The sequence below is a fragment of the Ischnura elegans genome, chromosome 12, assembly GCF_921293095.1.
Source record: "Ischnura elegans chromosome 12, ioIscEleg1.1, whole genome shotgun sequence".
Lineage (NCBI taxonomy): Eukaryota > Metazoa > Arthropoda > Insecta > Odonata > Coenagrionidae > Ischnura > Ischnura elegans.
In genome coordinates, this window is record NC_060257.1 from 41,019,331 (window position 1) to 41,038,374 (window position 19,044).

General features: G+C 37.8%; 1 protein-coding gene across 1 annotated transcript; it reads left to right on the plus strand.

The window, feature by feature from the left end:
* Nucleotide 1: 1 nt before the first annotated feature.
* Nucleotides 2–18,144, plus strand: LOC124168977 (glutamate-rich WD repeat-containing protein 1). Its single transcript, XM_046547401.1, has 8 exons — nt 2–294; nt 412–545; nt 3,847–3,999; nt 5,902–6,127; nt 8,226–8,400; nt 11,183–11,342; nt 15,928–16,104; nt 17,075–18,144. Exons 1-8 carry the CDS (start codon nt 87–89, stop codon nt 17,210–17,212), a joined length of 1,371 nt encoding a protein of 456 aa, XP_046403357.1. The 5' UTR covers nt 2–86; the 3' UTR covers nt 17,213–18,144.
* The last annotated feature ends 900 nt before the right edge of the window (nt 18,145–19,044 follow it).

Sequence of the window (19,044 nt, forward strand, 5' to 3'; positions counted from 1 at the left end):
GTATACCATTTGTTAACTTTTGTAAACACCGAAAACACGCGGTCGCACGTCGAGAAACGTGGGAAAGTGAGGAGAAATTAGCAAAAATGGAAGTTGATGACGAGAAGCAGGGTTCTGGAAGTTCTGAATCTAGTGATGATTCCATGTCAGAACATGAAGATGACATGGAAGAAGAATCAGAATCGAACGTTCCAGTTAAGAGGGAAGTGTATTTACCGGGGAAGTCCATGAAGGAAGACGAGCATCTTGTATGCGATCAATCGGCGTATATAATGCTTCATCAAGCTACTACGGGTAAGATTTTTTCCATATAATGCTGAATTTGACAAGTAAAAATGGATTCTCCTTTGTGATGCGGTGATACGTCATTTCGGGGTTGCGAATTAAAAATGCCTTACGTTTTCATTATAGGATCACCATGCTTGAGCTTTGACATAATAAAAGATGACTTAGGTAGTGACAGAAGTACATATCCACTGTCTGCGTACTTGGTAGCTGGAACCCAATCTTCGAAGGCGCATACCAACAGTGTCATTGTGATGAAAGTGAGTATATATATTCGATGAGAATTTTATTCTCCCTATTACATATGTCTTGTAGAATTTGTGCTTCTCATTCGCCTTTTGGGCCTTTATATGAGACTTTTGGTCGAATAAAATATATAACGGCCGTCATCTATCTATTTTCAAACATTCTGCCGCCTCGGGGTCTCCACATCAGCTTGAGAGTATATCTTGCTTACATACAAGAGTGGGCAGGAGGAACCATTTAGTCGAGTTGTCCCAGTCCCAGTTGATGCAGCTCTGCAGGGTAACCTAAAAGCATTCCAAGAGTGAAGGGTGGGAAGAGATCCCAAGAGAGAATTTATCCATGCAGACAAATTTCTTTGGCTGGTCCTGGTCGTTACCTCTTAGTTTTAAGGGTATTTATCATGGACCCCTACTGCTCCCCATCCCTCCAAAACCTGATGACCACACCTCTCTCAATAAACGGTCCTCCCACTGTGATGAACGGATGTCTATTTAATGAGGTAATTCTTAGCCTTTTGCTGCCGGCACCTAGGAAAACGTTTTCTGTGCTACGAATAGTATAAGAATATTTGAAACCTCTCTGTGCGGAAATCTTTTTTGGGGTGGAGTTATCCTGGTATCATTAAATGTTTGATGACTGCATAAGTGTGCAATGAGCATCCATCTAATTGCATTAGATATCTTCAATTTTCTTTTTTCATCATTTTAGTTGTTATAAATTTGATTTTTAAACTCATTCCTGTCCTTGGTATATTGTATTTCCTGTTCAAAGGTTTTGTGCAGGGGTGCCGACATACAAAAAATATTGGGGGGCCCAAACCAGGGATCTTGCCACGGGAAATTTTATAAGTAGTGAGTTTTAAGTTTTTTAAGCATTTTAGAAGAGTCATATGATCAACATTAGAACCCTAATAACTCGAATCTTGATATCTGGACACTCCGGGGAAAATCGGCAAGCCTGACACATTTTTCCTCACACTCATAACAAATTTTTGAGGGGGCTCGGGCCCCCTCAAGCCCCATGGAGTCAGCGCCACTGGTTTTGTGAAAAGTTTGTAAATCTCTGATGGAGAAGTAACTGACCAACTGTTCATCAATTGAGCCCTTATTTGCCATATTTCCTTCATCAAAGAAAACAAAAGGCAGTGATTGCGATTCATTACCCACCAGTTCTGTATTCATAATATACAAATTATTTGGTTTTAGAAATCACAGTTTAGACAAATGACAATGGTCAATTTTAACCTCATTTGAAAAAGGTGCCCATGCAATGCCACTCCACGTGATGTCACAGGGACCTAGTTTTTATATGAGTAGATAGGAGTTTTACTTTGTCTGAGATTACCAATGCATGCATGAGGGACATACCTCAGGGAAACATGTCTTAATAATCACCTATTAAAATTGCCTAAGGTCGGAAAGTTTCCTTCATTTCATAAGGTATTAATAATCCTTTTTTAAGCCAAGCGCTACCTGCTAGCAGGGTACTCTACTACCTGCTAGCAGCCTGCATCGCAGCGGCACACTCATACTCTCCCCAAGGTCACTTCACTTTGTGGCAGCGGGAACCAGAATGACGTCACACCGGCTTTTCCCAGCATTCATACTTAGCCGTCGCGTTTTCGCACGCTTGAAAATTTTCACTTTTCATTTAATCGCAAAAAATGGATATCGTCATTTAAAAATCTAAAATGTGAAATTCGTACTCCAGGAGTAATAATCTTTCGATTTAGGCAATAAAAAATATTAGGAAACCACCCTATAGTCATCAATCATAAGATTGGTTTAATGCAGCCCTCCACCCAAATTTTCCATTGGGTAATCTTTTACACCTGCATACCTAACTCTTCTGGTTTAAATCCTTTATCATGAGAAGAATTCATCAATATAATTCACCAGGAGAAATTAAAATTGGTCATTGCTTATATTTTCAGCTAGGAAAACTGTTAGAGGAATGCCCACTTTGCTTTGGCTATTCTACCGACTATTTCCTTCATGCTTTGTCCATCATTGGTCACTCAGCTACCTAAGTACCAAAACTTCTTCACTGCTCAAAGTTTATGTTTTCATTGTTTCAGTTGGACTATGCCTCTTCTCGTCTTCTGGAACCAATACTTTTGTTTTTTTTTGTGTTGATTTTTAGCTTATAACTAGTCGGGGCATTTGAGTACTCTTCTAATCTTGAAACTCTTGCATTCTAGCACATGTTTGAAAGGCTTTAAATTTATGTAATTGCATCCAGTGGTGAAACCAGTATTGCTTCATTTGTACCCCTTCTAATGGTAATTTTTCACTTCTATTTTGTGATCACCTCACTAAGCAGTCACTTTTCTGTTCTTAAATTGGTTCTGAGGCCACTTAGAATGGTTTCTCTACGTTGAAATAATTAGATTTCACATGGTGATGGGAGTCATAACAACATAGTAATTTTCCACACACTGTTCACTTAAATGTAGCACCAACTTCCAAAAACTTAGGAGATGTATCTATGAGGGTTGCAGTGTAAATGTCGAAACTATTTGGATAAAATAAATGCTGTATGGAAAATTACTAAGTCGTAATTGCTCTTATCATCATGGTGAAATTCTATGAAATTGAGCCAGCGACAATGGAATCATCAGATTTCACATGTTTCCCCATTTTTGGTTTGTAAGGATTAGTATTTTGTCCTTTAATTGGAAGAAATTCTTAGCCTGCCTTATCAATGATTTATCATTTGGTCATTTGCACCATGAGGGAATGGTATGGAGGGAAACCCAGCATTGGCGTTAGCCTGCTATTAGCCCAAGATGCCAAGGGGACCACGGCTTAACGTCCTATCCAATGGACGAAGTGTTGCACTTGAATTGTCCTCCACACAGCATTCGAGCAGGCATCGGGCAATCTCCGAGAATTCTTTGCCATCACAGGGATCTGAACCCGATACTACAGGGTGGGTTTGCCAACACTAACCCAGGGGTCTCCAAAATATGGCCTGTGGGCCGGATCCAGCCCACAAAGGGCTTTCATCCGGCCAGCGCACTCGTTTCAAGTAGCGTGCGATTCTCGCTCGTTTAACTCTGTGAGACGCCGCTAGGAGCATTGCAGCGCTCTACTGCACGTCAAAGTCACCTTCATCTGTTCATAAATAAGAAATGCGCCACCGGATTCTTCAGTAGACGTTGGTATCGAATACTTCAGTCATCGGCAAATTTGCTATCCGGCCCACGGGGCGATTCGGAACTTGGAATGCGGCCCTTGGAGATCCTATTGAAATTGGAGATCCCTACTCTAACCCAATCCTCTTGATGATTCATTGTGGTTGTATTTTTTTCAGATGTCCAACCTTCATAAAACCCAAAAAATCAAGAGTGAAGATGAAGAGGAGGATGACGACGATGATGAAAGCGACGAAGAGGAAGATGAGGAGAAGAAACCAAAGCTCGACTGTGCCCTTATCAAGCACCAGGGCTGTGTGAACAGGATTAGGGTCAGTAACATTGTATAATACATTTTTGATCTAACCTGTATCAAATTACTATTTACCATGAAGAATGATTGCAGGCTTTCCTGGGATATTGAATCGTGGAAGGTTATTCGGGAATTCCACTGGGTCAGTTTCTCAAACTTCTTGGCTGACGTTTCAGGCCTGTTGATGATGGACAACTTGTACATTGAAACGTCGGCCGAGATGGAGTTGGATAACCTGACCTAGTGGAAATCCCGAATAACCTTCCACGACAATATTTATGATACCTGTGTTACCTATTTTGGAATATGGCAGCATTGTTTGGTCACCATTTTATGAGTTTCATGTAAACAGGCTTGAAAAAGTTGAAAGACGTTTTATTAGGCTATGCATGTGCAAAGTCATTGCTGACATCAATAATATCTGTTACCCTGATGCATAAATGGACTTAGTAATTTCAACTCATCATGTCAGATATGATGTTCTTACACAAGTTATTAAATAATAGTATTTCTAGATCTGAACTTTTGGAATTAGTATCCCTGCAAATACGATCTCATTCTACCGGAAGCAAGTCTTAGAATACAGAACATAGAGAATTTTATAGATGAAATTACATGTACCACAGTCCTATTGCTAGGATTCTGAGGGAAGGAAATGAACTTCCTCCTGAAATCGATATTTTTGCCATGAAGCCTATAAAGTTTAATCAATGTTTGAGGAACAATCTTAATCAGATATGAAATGTTTTTCCTATTATTTTTTGTCATGTTCACCATTGTCTTTTTGATGTGTTGATATTTTATTTTAATCTTCATTTTTAACTTGCTTCTCTTGATGTTGTATGGGTATAATTTGTCAATAATTAATGGGTTAATTCTTGGAACTTGTCTGTGTATGTGCAATAAATTAATTTATGTATTTTGTGCAATAAATAAATAAATAAATCTGATTTGGAGATCCGGGTTCGATTCCTGGTCAGGGTGAATGATTTTTGTCTCTGTGAAATTTTCACACAAAGCTTTGAACATATAAGATAAGATAAGATTTATTCATCCAAGAGACACATTACACAGTGGCTACTGGTATATGCATAGGATAAGTCAATATGCAAGAAATCTTACATAAATTACAAAAAAGAAAGTATGTATTACAAATTTGGCACCAAGTATTCTTTAACGCTATAAAACATTTATCAACCAGATATTCATGGACCATTTTTTTTAAAAACAGGTGTCCTCATTTCTTTTTTAATGTGTTCTGGTAGGTTATTGTATTATTTCACACACATAGACCTTGGACCATTGGATGCCATAGACAAATTATTTGGCTTAACATGTAGGTTGTTACATTGCCTTGTGCCATACATGTGTATTTTACTATTCAATTCAAATCTGCAACTATTTTGTTTCACGAGTAATACACAATGATAAATATAAACACAAGGGGCGGATAATAATTTTAAACTTTTAAATAGAGGACGACAATGGGCATAGTAACTTTTACAACACATCACTCTCACCATCTTTTTTTGTATCTTCAGTACACTGTGAAGGTGAGTAGGCTGTCCCCACAACACAATACCATACGAAATTCTCTATATTTTCGCTTATAACGAGTTTGGATTTTAGGGGGTACACTGTACAGGCCCAACTACAACACTGGTGCCCACTAACCTTGAACTGAACTTAGATAGCCTTGAATGCTGGTAACATTACACTAGTTAAGAATGTTCTCGGTGCTCAGTTGAATCTCACACAATTATTTCCATCATTCATTGTCTGTGAATATTTTAACTTAGTACAGCGATGGCAGTTAAAATGCCAAAGTAATATCTACTACAAAAGAAGTAAATTGATAAATCGTTGTTTGGCTTCATTTTAGTTATAAATTTAAACAATTTCTTATTTTATTTATATTCAGGCAGAGCAGGTGAATCAGGCTGTTTTATGTGCCTCATGGTCTGAGCTGGGTCGGGTGAGCATATGGGACCTTAGTCCCCAACTCAGAGCTGTGCAGAACTCCTATTCTTTGGAGCTGTACTGCAGTAAAGCAACCCCTGACAGTGATGCAGAAAGGAAACCAATTTTTACATTTTCAGGCCATCTTTCTGAAGGATTTGGCATTGATTGGTGCCCTACAGTGCCAGGTATTTTTTTCCTTACGTCCTGAATTTTTTTACGTCCTTGCATCCAGTACATATTTGGTGGCATTTTCAGAGATAAATGTGGAATCAGTCGTAACCATCTATTGATCTGTTCTTATAAATGTTATGTATTTGTCGGGTGTTGACTGTATCCATCAGTTTTTTTTTATTACACCATAACGTATTACATATTTTCAATTGGAAAAAATACCTAGATTAAGAAATCGACCAAGGATCTTTGACTTTTGGGGCTATTGCACAGACCACTTAGCTATCCAGGATCCTTTATTTCCATGGGCATTAGAGGTTTATTTGTGGTGTTCAGATGTTGCAGTCTATCAAGTACAAGGCTGTAGACAGAAAGATCTTTTAGAGGGGAGGGGGTGCACTCTTTAGACCAACGAGTAGCATTTATTGTGTAAGGAATAGTGGAATTTCTTCCAATTAATAAAATTAACCTATAAAATTAACTTCACCATTCACATGACATGTTCAAAATTGATTACAACCTGTAAAGCATGACTATAATCTGAAATGGGTAATACTAACTTGTTTACCTTATGTCAGCCCATGTCAGCAGCAATGGAACCTTGAAATTGAAAATTAGCTCATTTTAACATCAGTATGTTGTGTCATTTAGTGGTAAATTCTCATTTTATTCCTAATAATTACCTCATTAAGTCTTTTTTATGGTTGCATTTTCCCCTGATTTCCACCCTTGAATATGTGAAATTCTATATGTATTTGATTATATAATGCCTCATTAGTACTCAAGAATATACCTGGAATACTGCATCCAAATCTGGTCTATGGTTTCTTCATTAAAGCTCCTGGAATGCCCGTTGAATTTTTTCTTACTGTTGTCCACTACCACCCCAAGTCTTGTCATAACTTCTCCCTCAATAAGATCAGGGGTGTCATGGTGCTGGAATTCTGTTCTGGCACTGGTTAACAAAAGACATGATAGTCAAATAACACTTTCGTCAATTTTGCTGCTTCAAAACTTCTAATATATACATTCATAACCAAAACAAAAAATTATGCTATAAATTTTAAGTAATAACTTGTAACAAAAAGCACTTGTAATAGTAATATTTCACTTCTAAAAAAAGTTTAGGAAAGTGCATTCTGGTACTGCTAATTTTGCTATGACGTCAATGAATAAGATTAGATCATCTCTTGGTACTGCAACTTCAGCTGTCACCGTATCCTCAATGACCGGAGACTCTTCTTAAATATGATTAACAGATCATCTTACCTTCTTTCCCTCTTCCCGCTGCCTGTTCCTTTGTGCACGATGAGGTCGAGTGACTTATTTCATTGCCTTTCTGTCTCTAAACGTTCTTTTCTATTTATACTTCCTTCTTCCATTAACTCCTATTCCAAATGTGTTCCAGATTTTGATCCTTTTTTTCCATCCCTCAACTGTCTTGCACCATCTAAATCGTAATTTTCACTACTCCTCGCACCACCTGATGAAGTCTACCATTCTTTATTATTTATTTGTAAATACTGTTTAATATTATTTTGTTCATTGTTGGTTACATTTTTGCATAATATTGCTAAATTGTTCTCTTGTTATTGTGATTCCTCTGTAATTGGCAGTGTGCATGTTTGGACTGAATTAAATAGATGAATAAAGACTGAAGAAGTCACGTTAATTGTTGCATTACAACCTGGGCACTTGGAAGGGCTGGATTTAAGATGTGGGTGGCCCGAGGCCCATTTTGGTGGGAAGCCGGGATGCCCGCTGTTTCAGTGTGTTGCAATTTGTAACGTAATGACAGGAAATGCAAGTGACACAATTTTCCATTTATAATAACGTCAATGTCGATGACCACATGTTAACAAAAAAAAAACCCAGCTTCACTTGGAGTCCCCTCACACATGTTAGTTTTTCTGTTTTTCCGATTTTTGCGATATTTTTGTCTATATTAGCGGAAGATACATGCTTAGAGGGTGGCCCAGGATCCCTTGGGACCCCCCTTTGATCTGGCCGTGGCACTTTGCAAACACATGAAGATGATATGTTCTGATTTCACACAGTTTTTCTCTGATGTGAATAGTCTGTCACTCTTTTTTTTCTCTTCCAAAAACCTAGGTGTTTTAGCCACTGGTGACTGTAAATCTGCCATTCACATTTGGCAGCCCGATGAAAGTGGCACTAATTGGAAGGTTGATCAGAGGCCTCTGGTGGGCCACACAGCATCTGTTGAGGATCTTCAGTGGTCGCCGAACGAAAGACACGTTTTAGCCTCATGCTCCGTTGATAAAAGGTAATTTTCTGCTTTTGTGGCACATCGCATGCTGTGCCCATCCTTTTGCTTTCGGGTTTGAAGTAGTAATGGGTCGATTCCAACATTTTAGTGATTCTGGTTCTGATATTTTGATTCCGATTGCAGTAAAACCAATTCTGTAGATTCTGATATCATAGGCTCCAAGAAAAATAACACTTAATTCCAGGCAGCGATAGAACCATGTCAAAAATTATTACTAGCTGTGAAAGAATTGAGTAAACAAAAACATCACTCTTATCATCACTATCTAATTAATATTAATTGCTAAATTTTGGAACTGAGCATATATATCTTCAACGTCACTGTGGTACTACAGCATGGAAGAAATGGTCATTGATTCCAATGTTTTGTTTTTTGCTATTACGTGGTGCAAAAATTCAAATGATCGTGAAAAGCACGGTTGTATATAAATTTGTGGGTTGTTGTACTTCTGGAATCTGAATCAATTTTTCACCTTGGTAAATACATACTCATTTTTGATCTGCTGAGATTTTTCGGAGGCTGCCCGATCCCTGCTTGAATGCTCTGAGGAGAGCACTTCTTGCATAGCTCTCTGTTTGTGAGATGGACGTTAAGCCATGGTCCCCATTGGCACTCTTTTTGGCCCTTGGCACCTTCTGTTAAGAGCAGGCTCATGTTGATGCAGTGGTTCTCTCTACCTTTCCTTCTTTTACCTATACCTCATGGTACAAATTACCTCAGCTGTCAGTCTTCTCTTCCAAATACAATATCGAACAAGCAGGGGCGGATCCAGGATTTTTTTCTGGGGGGTGAGGGAGGACACAATGGTCTGATAGGCTAACGATCTACTCATGCTTGAGATCAAAAACAAGGTTCAAAGTTACTGTACGAAACATACTCTTTATTTTAATATGAAAGTTATTTACAGTGAGTCCTCGTTCTACGTCACCCCGTTTAACGTCATTTCGCGATAACGTCACGAAAATTTTGAGACCGTCATTCGTTTATCACACCTTCGCTTCGCGATAACGTCGAGGCTTTTAAATTTTGTGCGAAAAAAAATGCGAAGCGGCGGGCGTTGCAGGTTGTTCGTTTTGTGGGCGGTAATATGTACAGTCAGTCTAAATGAAGTGTTAAACGGTGTGTTTATTGTTAATTGCGATTACGGTTTTAGCAAATTTTCTGCAAAATGAATTCTTAGGTAGGTGCGCAAGGTTTTACTTGACATAATGGTTTTCAGGAACCTAAAAAGTGATTTCAAGGAATTTTTCCGTGTAGAACTCGGGAGTTTTTGTCATCACTTTTTTCGCCGTGTTCACAATAATTTTGGTTCCTGTAACTGCGACGATGTTTCAGCGATGATGATGCCCAGGCGACGCTCGCCCGGGCGACCACCATAGCGAAGCCGAAAAGCAAATGCGGGAAGATACAAAAATGGAGAAGGATTTACATCAGTGCTGCTATTGTAGTCGATGAAGACAGGAACTCGTATTTATGCCATAGCTTGGCATTCCCATCGTAAAAAATGCCCCAGATATGATACGCTAAAATTTTTTCGCACAGGAATTGTGAGGTTTAGGATCCGATATTCACTTTTTACATTGTTTCTTATGGGATATTATGTTTCGATTAACGTCATTTCGTTTATCGTCACATTTTTCAGGAGCGGTAAGTGACGTTAAACGAGGACTCACTGTATTTGAAATTAAACGATTGAGGCTCTGCAATATAAAAAAGCACACGTAATGATGAGCCTATAAAATATTTTGTCTATTTTTAAGTATCTTGGGTGGGCACATACCCCCATCCCCCCCTAAATCTGCCTATGCATACCATCTAATTGACTACAAGCCGAGCACGTTTGCTGGGGAAATGAATCTCCCTTCTCTGGTTCAAATTGTGGTGGAACCCTGGGTAGGTTGAAGCCTATGCTCATCTTTTAGATGTTGCCTTAAGGTCAAAGCACTGCAGAAACGAGTGACTTTGTATGCAGTCACGTGCACGGGTGCAAAGTTAAATAAACCAAAGGATTAAGTTCGCCATGAAAAAATATTTGACTTAGCCGGGATTCAAACCTGGATCTCCCAATATCTGGACCTTCCAACCTCCATCGTATGTTCCAATAGTGTGGACTTGTGACGTTAACATCTAGTGCGGTAAAACCCATCCCAAAGTTCACTGGGAAGAGATGGGTTTTACCGAACAAGATGTTGACATCACAAGTCCACACTGTGGCGAGGGTCATGCTTACTAGGTCACTGTTGGAGAGAGAAAAATCCCTATTTTGTCGCATGTCGGCGACGATGAATTTCAAAGCACTGCAGAAATAAGTGGCTTTGTACACAGTCACTCTGAGCCTGAAGTTTGCTCCGAGAAAATGGCTTTGTGGTGTAACTGGCTAATACACCTGATCGGCAATCAGGAGATCCGGTTTCGAATCCCAGCTAAGTCAAATATTTTTTCATTGCAAACTTCATCCTTTGGTGTATTTAACTTTGCCTGAAGGTGGCGGTACACTTGGTGACCTCCTGCCTTCTATCCCTCTATCCTTTTCACATCCTTCTAAATTATATTCTCATTCTAAAATATTTTCTCATTTAGATGAATTATACATGTATTCTTTTGTTTCTCTTAGATAGCATTTTTTAATCTTGAAGATGTTTTCTTTGTAAAATATTTATATTGATCCAGTACATATATTTATCGGTTTATGAAATATTCCTTGCATTTTGTTTACAAATGACTATGTGTATACTGCTCAATCTTCAACATTTTATTCATTGCAATGTTTTTGTTCCAGCATTCGAATTTGGGATACCCGTAGTAGAAAGTGCATGCTGACAGCAAGCAATGCTCACGACATGGACGTGAATGTGATCAGCTGGAATCGCTCGGAGCCCTTCATTGTCTCTGGAGGAGACGATGGAAAGATTCTTGTTTGGGATCTCAGGATGTTTGACGTAAGTAAATATTGTGTGCCAATGTTTCAGTTAATGTTAATGGCAAGCCTAATTTTATCGACTAAACATTTGAGTTTTTCATAAGCCCTAATGGGTTGTTAAATGAGATTTATCATAATGTATCCACTATTTTTGATCAATTTCTTTGTAATTTGCTCTTTCGTTTCTGTGTCATGATTACTAAGCAACTCTTGCACCCATTTCATAGAAAAGAGGTAGTTTTAAGGTCAGGGCAGGAAAGGGAGAATATAGGAAGGTTGGAAAGTGAAAGTGGGGAAGTTTTTGAGAGGACTTGCCTATGGTAATGAGAAGAAAATAATCCCAAAAATGATTAATTGTATAGCTGATGATTTTATTTTTATTTATTATTAGTAAACAAAAAAATAATTCGTACGAAGTATGTAAAAAATTAGAAAACCTAGTTTTCATATTAAATTCGGGCTACAAACTGGAATAAAAATTACTGTTGCTAAATTCATTGTCTTTTGAGTTATGGCTGATCTAAGTTAGTGTGTTATTTTGGGCTTGCTTTTAATTCAAAGGTTAAAATATGTAAAAAAAATTATTGATCGAATGGCTGATGATTGAGACTCCACGAGATATCTGTGCTGGCGTTAAAAATTTGATGGTGGTAATGTCTGCTGTACAAACTGGCTATCTTCTGAAAATCGCAGGAATTTTCTTCCTCATATGGAATTTTTTCCTTTCTCTAGAAACAGCAAGTCATGATTTTGCTAGTACACAGTAGGCCCCCCAATCCCAATGACGGTGAGGGATTCCTCATCCCCTCCCATCCATCCCTATCCTCTCCCAGGAGGCGTCGTCAGGCTCCTATCGTGGTGGCGCCTCTCATCCTTCTCTTTCCTTGTCCTCCTCCTTCCGAGGAGCAGGAGTGAAAATCAAAGAGCTTATAGACCCTGCCCTGGGAGTTATCCTGGCCACATTACTGTTGCCCGTTTGTTACAATGAAAACAAATTCTAAACTACAATGGTATAGAGCGTTCCACATTTAGTTGACAGTACGGGCCTTATGGATAACAGTGTTGCCAAGCTTCCGCTCTGCCGGCAGGCATCCTAACAGCGTATGCAACCACACATAATATGGCGCCAAAATGGTTTAGTTCAAAAAGGAGTTAGGGATCGCAAGAAAGACGGCGTAAATTAAGGAATTTTTTAGCATAAATTACAATACCTTTGCTGCAATATAAAAGGAAAGGTCTTTTGTTATTTTATGTATGTACTTATTCAATACACAAGCTGAATAATGAATAATCTGTAATGTAAAAAATAGCAATAAATTGAAGGACAATAAAAATTATCGCCACTCCTTAATGAGACAAAATTTCTATTCCTCCCATATTATGCAATATTTTTTGGCTCTGGCTAGTATTACATGAAAGGCGATGTTGTATAAGACATCATCAATCTTTAATTTTTCAAAATTTTCCCGTACTTGGTTTATTATAAATTAAAGATCTCTTTTAAATCTGACATCTTCAAAGCTAATTTCCTTAATATTCCTTTTCCTCCACCTTGTAGTAGGCAAGGATTCCAATTTCCTTGAGTAATAAGAGGCATTACCTACCACTATAATTGATCCTTCAGGTAAGTTTGCAAGAAGTGAGCGCTCAAACCATCTCTCGTAACACTCGCCACCCACTTCTTCATGCTCATCCATTGAGTTCTTTTTGTACAGAAACACATGCAATGCTCCTTTTATGTTCCCATTTTCCGTTCCTGCGTGTATAATTCCAAATCGTCCTCCTCGGGAAGTGGGGGCCAAGCCCAGTATTTAGTTCTGCAAGGAAAGCTTGATGCGGATTTTCTAATTGTTTGTTTCGCAAACTAATGTTCACTATTTGTCCAACATTAATCCAACTTTTGCCTGTGAATACACTCGTCCTGTGTTCGCGACGATATTTTTTTAGCTGCCTTAAATAATTAATCGTGCCACCAACGAATAATATCATCCCTTTCGATAAGGATGATTCTTTTCCCCCTGCGTTCGTACACAAAGCCTATGTCCAAAAGAAGACGATATAGTGTTGTCCTTTTGGAATCTGGGAGAATACCATCCATATTTACCGAGTTGAAGATGGATTTTAAAGTCGGAGGAATATTTTTCACGAAGGATTCATGTACCTTTCTTCTAATTCCCGATCTCACAAAATCATCGAAAATCTCTGCTCTCGAATTTTTGTAAGGCTGTCTAAGTTCTTAAGTTTTTGAAGGAGTTACCAATGGACCACGGGAGCTTTCCTTTCTCACTCTGTAAACAGTACACTCCGAGCACCCAGTAGCCTTCGAAGTTTCTCGGCTTTTGAGCACCAACTGTCTTTCGTGGCTTATGAGCTTCTCACCTTTTCTCCTCGTCTTTGTATCGGACATATTGATTGGGCGTGTTACAGCAGAGATAAGTGTAAAACACACTCCACAATTCTCAAATTCAGCAGACCACACAACACTTGTTCACTCCAAAAAAATGCAACGACAAACTGAACGCCTTCGTAAATTCTTCCCATGGCCCCTTCGGCTAGGGTCGATTCTGGTGCAGGTTTTATGGTACCCTATGAAAGGAACTCAGAAAAAACCCAAGCCCCCTTTTTAAAAAGGCGTGCACTGGATGGGGTAGTGTTTCGCACAGATTATGAGATATCCTCTTTCTTGGTTTCCGCGATGGGACCGAAACACCCAAGGCGAAAGCGTCTTATTTCCAAGCCGCTTGCTTACTTTCGTGTATCAATGTATTCAGATAAAAACACTGCTGTTACGACGCATGAGTATTCTCTGTTTAGGATATCAAACGAATAGATAAATACATTTCATAGTATGCATTGACAAAAACTCCTTTTCCACCCGAGAATTTTCCCTCTGCGCGCAAGAAAAAGCAAGAAGCCCGGCCCAGCGGCACCGTAATATTTTTTCTTAAGATCAAAACCTTGTAACTCGCTTCAGAATAGATGTAAGCTAATTATTATTTCACCAAAAATAACTGTAGTTTTCTTCACATTTGATACGCAGCATATAGGGACCTACAACCTAAGAAACGTAAGTTAGTGAGCGACTACTTTTTACCTTGCAAAAATCAAAATTTTCTTGTCCTAAAGGGTGTTACGTCGGCATAACAACATTTTAACTCAATATTTGTACAATTGATGAAGACCATCAGAGAGAAAATAGTGTGAAGAATTTTGTGCAGAAGATTCATTTAAATACAGACAACGGTCAGGCAGAAATTGCGAGAAGAAGATAAAGTAAAAAAAATACACGTTTCTGACTGAAATTTAAGGAAATGTTTTTTATAGCTTTTGTAGTAATTTTTAGCGAAAAACTATTAGAGCCAATGAATGCAGCATCTCTTTCTACATTAGAATGCAATTTTTAATCAGTGCATAACGCAACATTAATTTTCGTGCTGTTATTGATTGCTCCTGGCCTTATGGAGATTAACATGGGAAACGATTCTCCATAAGAGTCCATACTGTCAACTAAATGTGGAACGCTCAATAGCAAATCCACAGAAGTAAAAAAAGAATATGGAATAATGCCATACCTCCTGTAAAAATGTCAATATTTCCATAGGCGGTTCATCGTTAGTCCATGTAGATTATTGTACGCTACGCATCATCAGTTCTTGCATAAAATGAGCATGGATGCAAGCATAAATAACTCCAGGGCACCATAAACCTTATCCTACAAGCTAACAGAAGCTACCATTATAATTTCACAGTCATTAAGTCCTAAAACTAGAGTAGGACACACATTTACACTTTCACCATGATCATAAAAACACTATTTCACAGAACAACCGTGTCTAATAGAAGTGAGATAATACAACTTTTCCCTCTCATCAAAAGTAAACATTGATTGTGGTCTGATATTTTCCCTCCACGTTTTCCTATATTTACACAAAATTCTTCTCTATTTATCTAAAACCATCCAAAAAATCACCGAGTTTATAAAATAGTAACTAAGCCCCGCAAGTCCACCCTGGTGTCTCGTTTCACCTGTACAAACTGGCATCTGTGCCTATGATCTGCGAGGCAAAATCATGCATTCTTGTATTGAGGATGTTCTATTAGATTCACTGTCTTACTATTGGCAGTCTCAGTGCTTCAGCATGATCTAATTTTCGTTATCAGCACCACAATGACACCCACATCTATGCTCTGTTGTTCTTAGCCTGTAATTTTTTTCTCTTAGTTATTGCCCACTCCATGGTTTCAGATGGCCAGGAGTGGGAGATCATATTAAACATCTTTTTTTTAACCTTAATGTGTTTTCTGGTTTCAAAGAGTTTCAGGAGCTGGTTTTAATTTTGTCATTTTATTTTATTCGTAAAAAACAAAATTGTTAATAAAACTAAATATCAAAACTTAGAAAAACTAATTTTTGTATTAAATTCAGGCTACTTAGAAAAAATTACTTTTGTCAAATTCATTGGCTGTTGATTTAATGTTGGTCTAAATTAGTGTGTTGTTATGGAATTGCTTTTCTTTCAAAGATTTTTAATGTGCTCTGTCAAGGGAAAAATGTGTAAGAATTGTCATATCTTCATTATAGTGAATTATGTTCTTCATTACAGTCGGGTGAACCAGTGGCCACGTTTAAGCATCACATTTCTCCTGTCACTACTGTGGAGTGGCATCCTAAGGATAGCACTGTGTTTGCATCTGGCGGAGCCGATGATCAAGTGGCCCTCTGGGATATATCGCTCGAGAAGGACGTGGAAGCAGAGGAGGGAGATTCTGCTGGAACTGAAGTAAGTTTTTTTTCAACCTTCTTATTGGTGTGTGTAAAAACTTTCTGGTTATTTAATAATGATAATAATACAATTATTAATATTCTTTGATACTCTATTTCTCTCCTGATATTCTGGGACTTGTTTTTCGATATGGTCCACTGTTAGGAAAAAAAAGCCAAAATATCTTGGTAATTTTTTTAGACAATGCAATTTCTCCTAGAAGGGTAGGTATTTCCATTAACAAGTTGGCTGCTATGGTGTTTAGGTAACTACAGTTGAGGACCTCAAATCCGGAATCCAGAAACCCAGAAAACCAGAAATCCGGAACGTTTGAATATTCCTCTGAGTAGTGTTTCGACTTGCCACCTCATGGCACCACTCTCCAAGCCTTGTTCTGGTACGAGTAGTAAGTTAGCACATGCTATGAACATATACTAACAACCTAGGCAGGGACACACAGGGATCTCAAATATCAAGCACTAGAGCCTGAATGCATTTATAAATTAATTAATTAACAAAATAATGTCTGCTGACCTAAGTGATGAATCTGGAGCCTGTTGTTCAAATTCCTAATAATGTTTTGAATTGTATGAGTATAAAATCACTTACTACTTTTTCTCTAATCATTTTAAAGCAAAGTTATACATATATATTTTATTGAAATACTGCTTGAAGTTTTATGCTTATTAATGTTAAAATCTCTTTCGTGTGTAATTTCTGAGTTATGGCTTCATTGCATTAAAAAAATTTATAAAAAAGTGTCGAAGACCAGAAATCCAGAAACCCTTTGGTCCCAAGCTTTCCGGATTTGAGGTCCTCAATTATATTTCCTATTATGACATCAATGTTTTTTTTTCATTAGTTGTGTGTAATTGTTTCATGGCACATAGAGGTATCATTTTAACCAATCTAAAATGAATTTCACTCTATTTTGAAGTAATTCAGCCGTATTCACTTCAGTGATTCTTTAATGATTTTTTTTTCACAGGATTTGCCTCCACAGTTGCTGTTCATTCATCAAGGGCAAAAGGAGGTTAAAGAATTGCATTGGCATCCTCAGATACCTGGTGTTATTGTGTCAACGGCTCTTAATGGTTTTAATATTTTTAGGACTATCAGTGTGTGAAATAGCACGTTCACCCATCTTCTTGCTCGTTCAAAAACCACCTTCCCTTTGGATTGTTCTCTGTTCTTCCATTGGGGTTGATTTTTATTCGGTTACATGTATCCAAGATGTCATCTAGAACAATGCAAGTATTTGTGTGCTCTTGACATACTCTTTGATTTCAATTTTATTTTTATACCCTTCTGAATTTCTAGTTTTGTTTATGCCGTGGTTATTCAACTTCTCCCTCAAATTTTTAAAAATATATTTCAATAAATTGGTTGAATGCATCACTCCAAATTTCGTGTGATACAATTTTTTATCAAGCACATGTGTTTGTGGAGATATTTTCAAGGAAATTAGTACACTGGAATCGGGTATTTTAATCTTTTGTACAAATTGTGCAGAATATTTGCTGGGAAACAATTTTGTGTGACTTAAGTGGTCTCTTATGTGGTTTTATATTGACTGTAAAGAGTAAACCTGTTAGGATGCTGACTTTGTTGCTAAAATATGGATACTGTGACTGAAAAATGGTGAAAATAGCATGAAATATGTGTTGAATGACAGTACTGCATTGGCTTTGATAATTATTATATAAGGCTCACAAAAGGAGTATTTTGAAACCACCACTTATCTATGTTAATGATAAAGAAGAGCTCATCCCATAAACGAAAGTGAACAATTATGTGTGGATATTATATTGGTTACACATAGAATTCAGTTTTTTTTTTCAATTTTATAATTGTCTTTGTGATCCCACGTAAATTCAAGTATTTATGTGGAAAATATTTTTGTTCTATGATTTTTCAAATTGGTAGTTGCTAGTATCTCAAGAGATACTAAAATCTCTTTCTCCTTATATCATGCATTGTTGTACATATTTTTTAAGACTTATGTTTATAGCATTGAAATTTGAATCCAAATATGAGTAAAATTTGATGAATCTTGAATATGACTTTTACTGCCGCATTGGACTGAAATTCTCATATTGACTAAGTCCTCATGGAAAGCAATGCTATTGAACTATAGTGGCTGGCTCCATAACTAATGAATCAATGGTTTTACCTCCATTGTGGTGTGGATTCTACTAGAATGGATTCACTTTCTCTGTCAAGAGGCTGACTCAGTGCAGTGCTGTTCTACGCAAAGCTTCCTCTACCACATTGCACGCTCTTTCACATAATGGCTTCACAATCCCTCTCATATGGCTTGTGGTATAGCGTGGGGGAGCGGGTCTGAACCCCCCGAAATATAAAAGCACGCTTACTTTGCATCACAAAAGAAAACTTAGGTACATATTGAAAAATGATGAATTTACAAAAGATTTCTTTGAAAAATGAAGTTTATTCGATGATGAAAAATGTTAGAATAGGGTGGTTTCCTATTATTTTTTTATTGCCTGAATCCAAAAATTATCACTCCTGGAGTATGCATTTCATGCTTTTAGATTTTTAAATGATGATATCTATTTTTCGCGATTATATGAAAAGTGAAAATTTTCAAGCGGGCGAAAACAAGATGGCTAAGTATGAATGCTGGGAAAAGCCCGTGTGACATTATTCTGGTTCTCGCTACCGCCGTGTGAGGTGACCTTAGGGCGAGGATATGTGCATCGCTGCAATGCAGGCTGCTAGCAGGTAACGCTTGGCTTAAATAAGGATTATTTATGCCTTATCAAACAAAGGAAACTTTCCGACCATAGGCAGTTTTAATAGGTGATTATTAAGATATGTTTCTCTGAGCTCTGTGCCTCATGCATGCATTAGTAATCTCAGATGTAACACTCCTATCTACTCGTATAGAAACTAGGTCCCTGTGACGTCACGTGGAGTGGAATCGCATGGGCACCA

Bases quoted from the DNA above. Each gene is read 5' to 3' on its own strand.
- LOC124168977 (XM_046547401.1), top strand. From the start codon at position 87: ATGGAAGTTGATGACGAGAAGCAGGGTTCTGGAAGTTCTGAATCTAGT. The intron at 4,000-5,901 runs GTCAGTAACATT...ATTTATATTCAG, and splicing joins GCTGTGTGAACAGGATTAGG to GCAGAGCAGGTGAATCAGGC. The intron at 16,105-17,074 runs GTAAGTTTTTTT...TTTTTTTCACAG, and splicing joins GAGATTCTGCTGGAACTGAA to GATTTGCCTCCACAGTTGCT.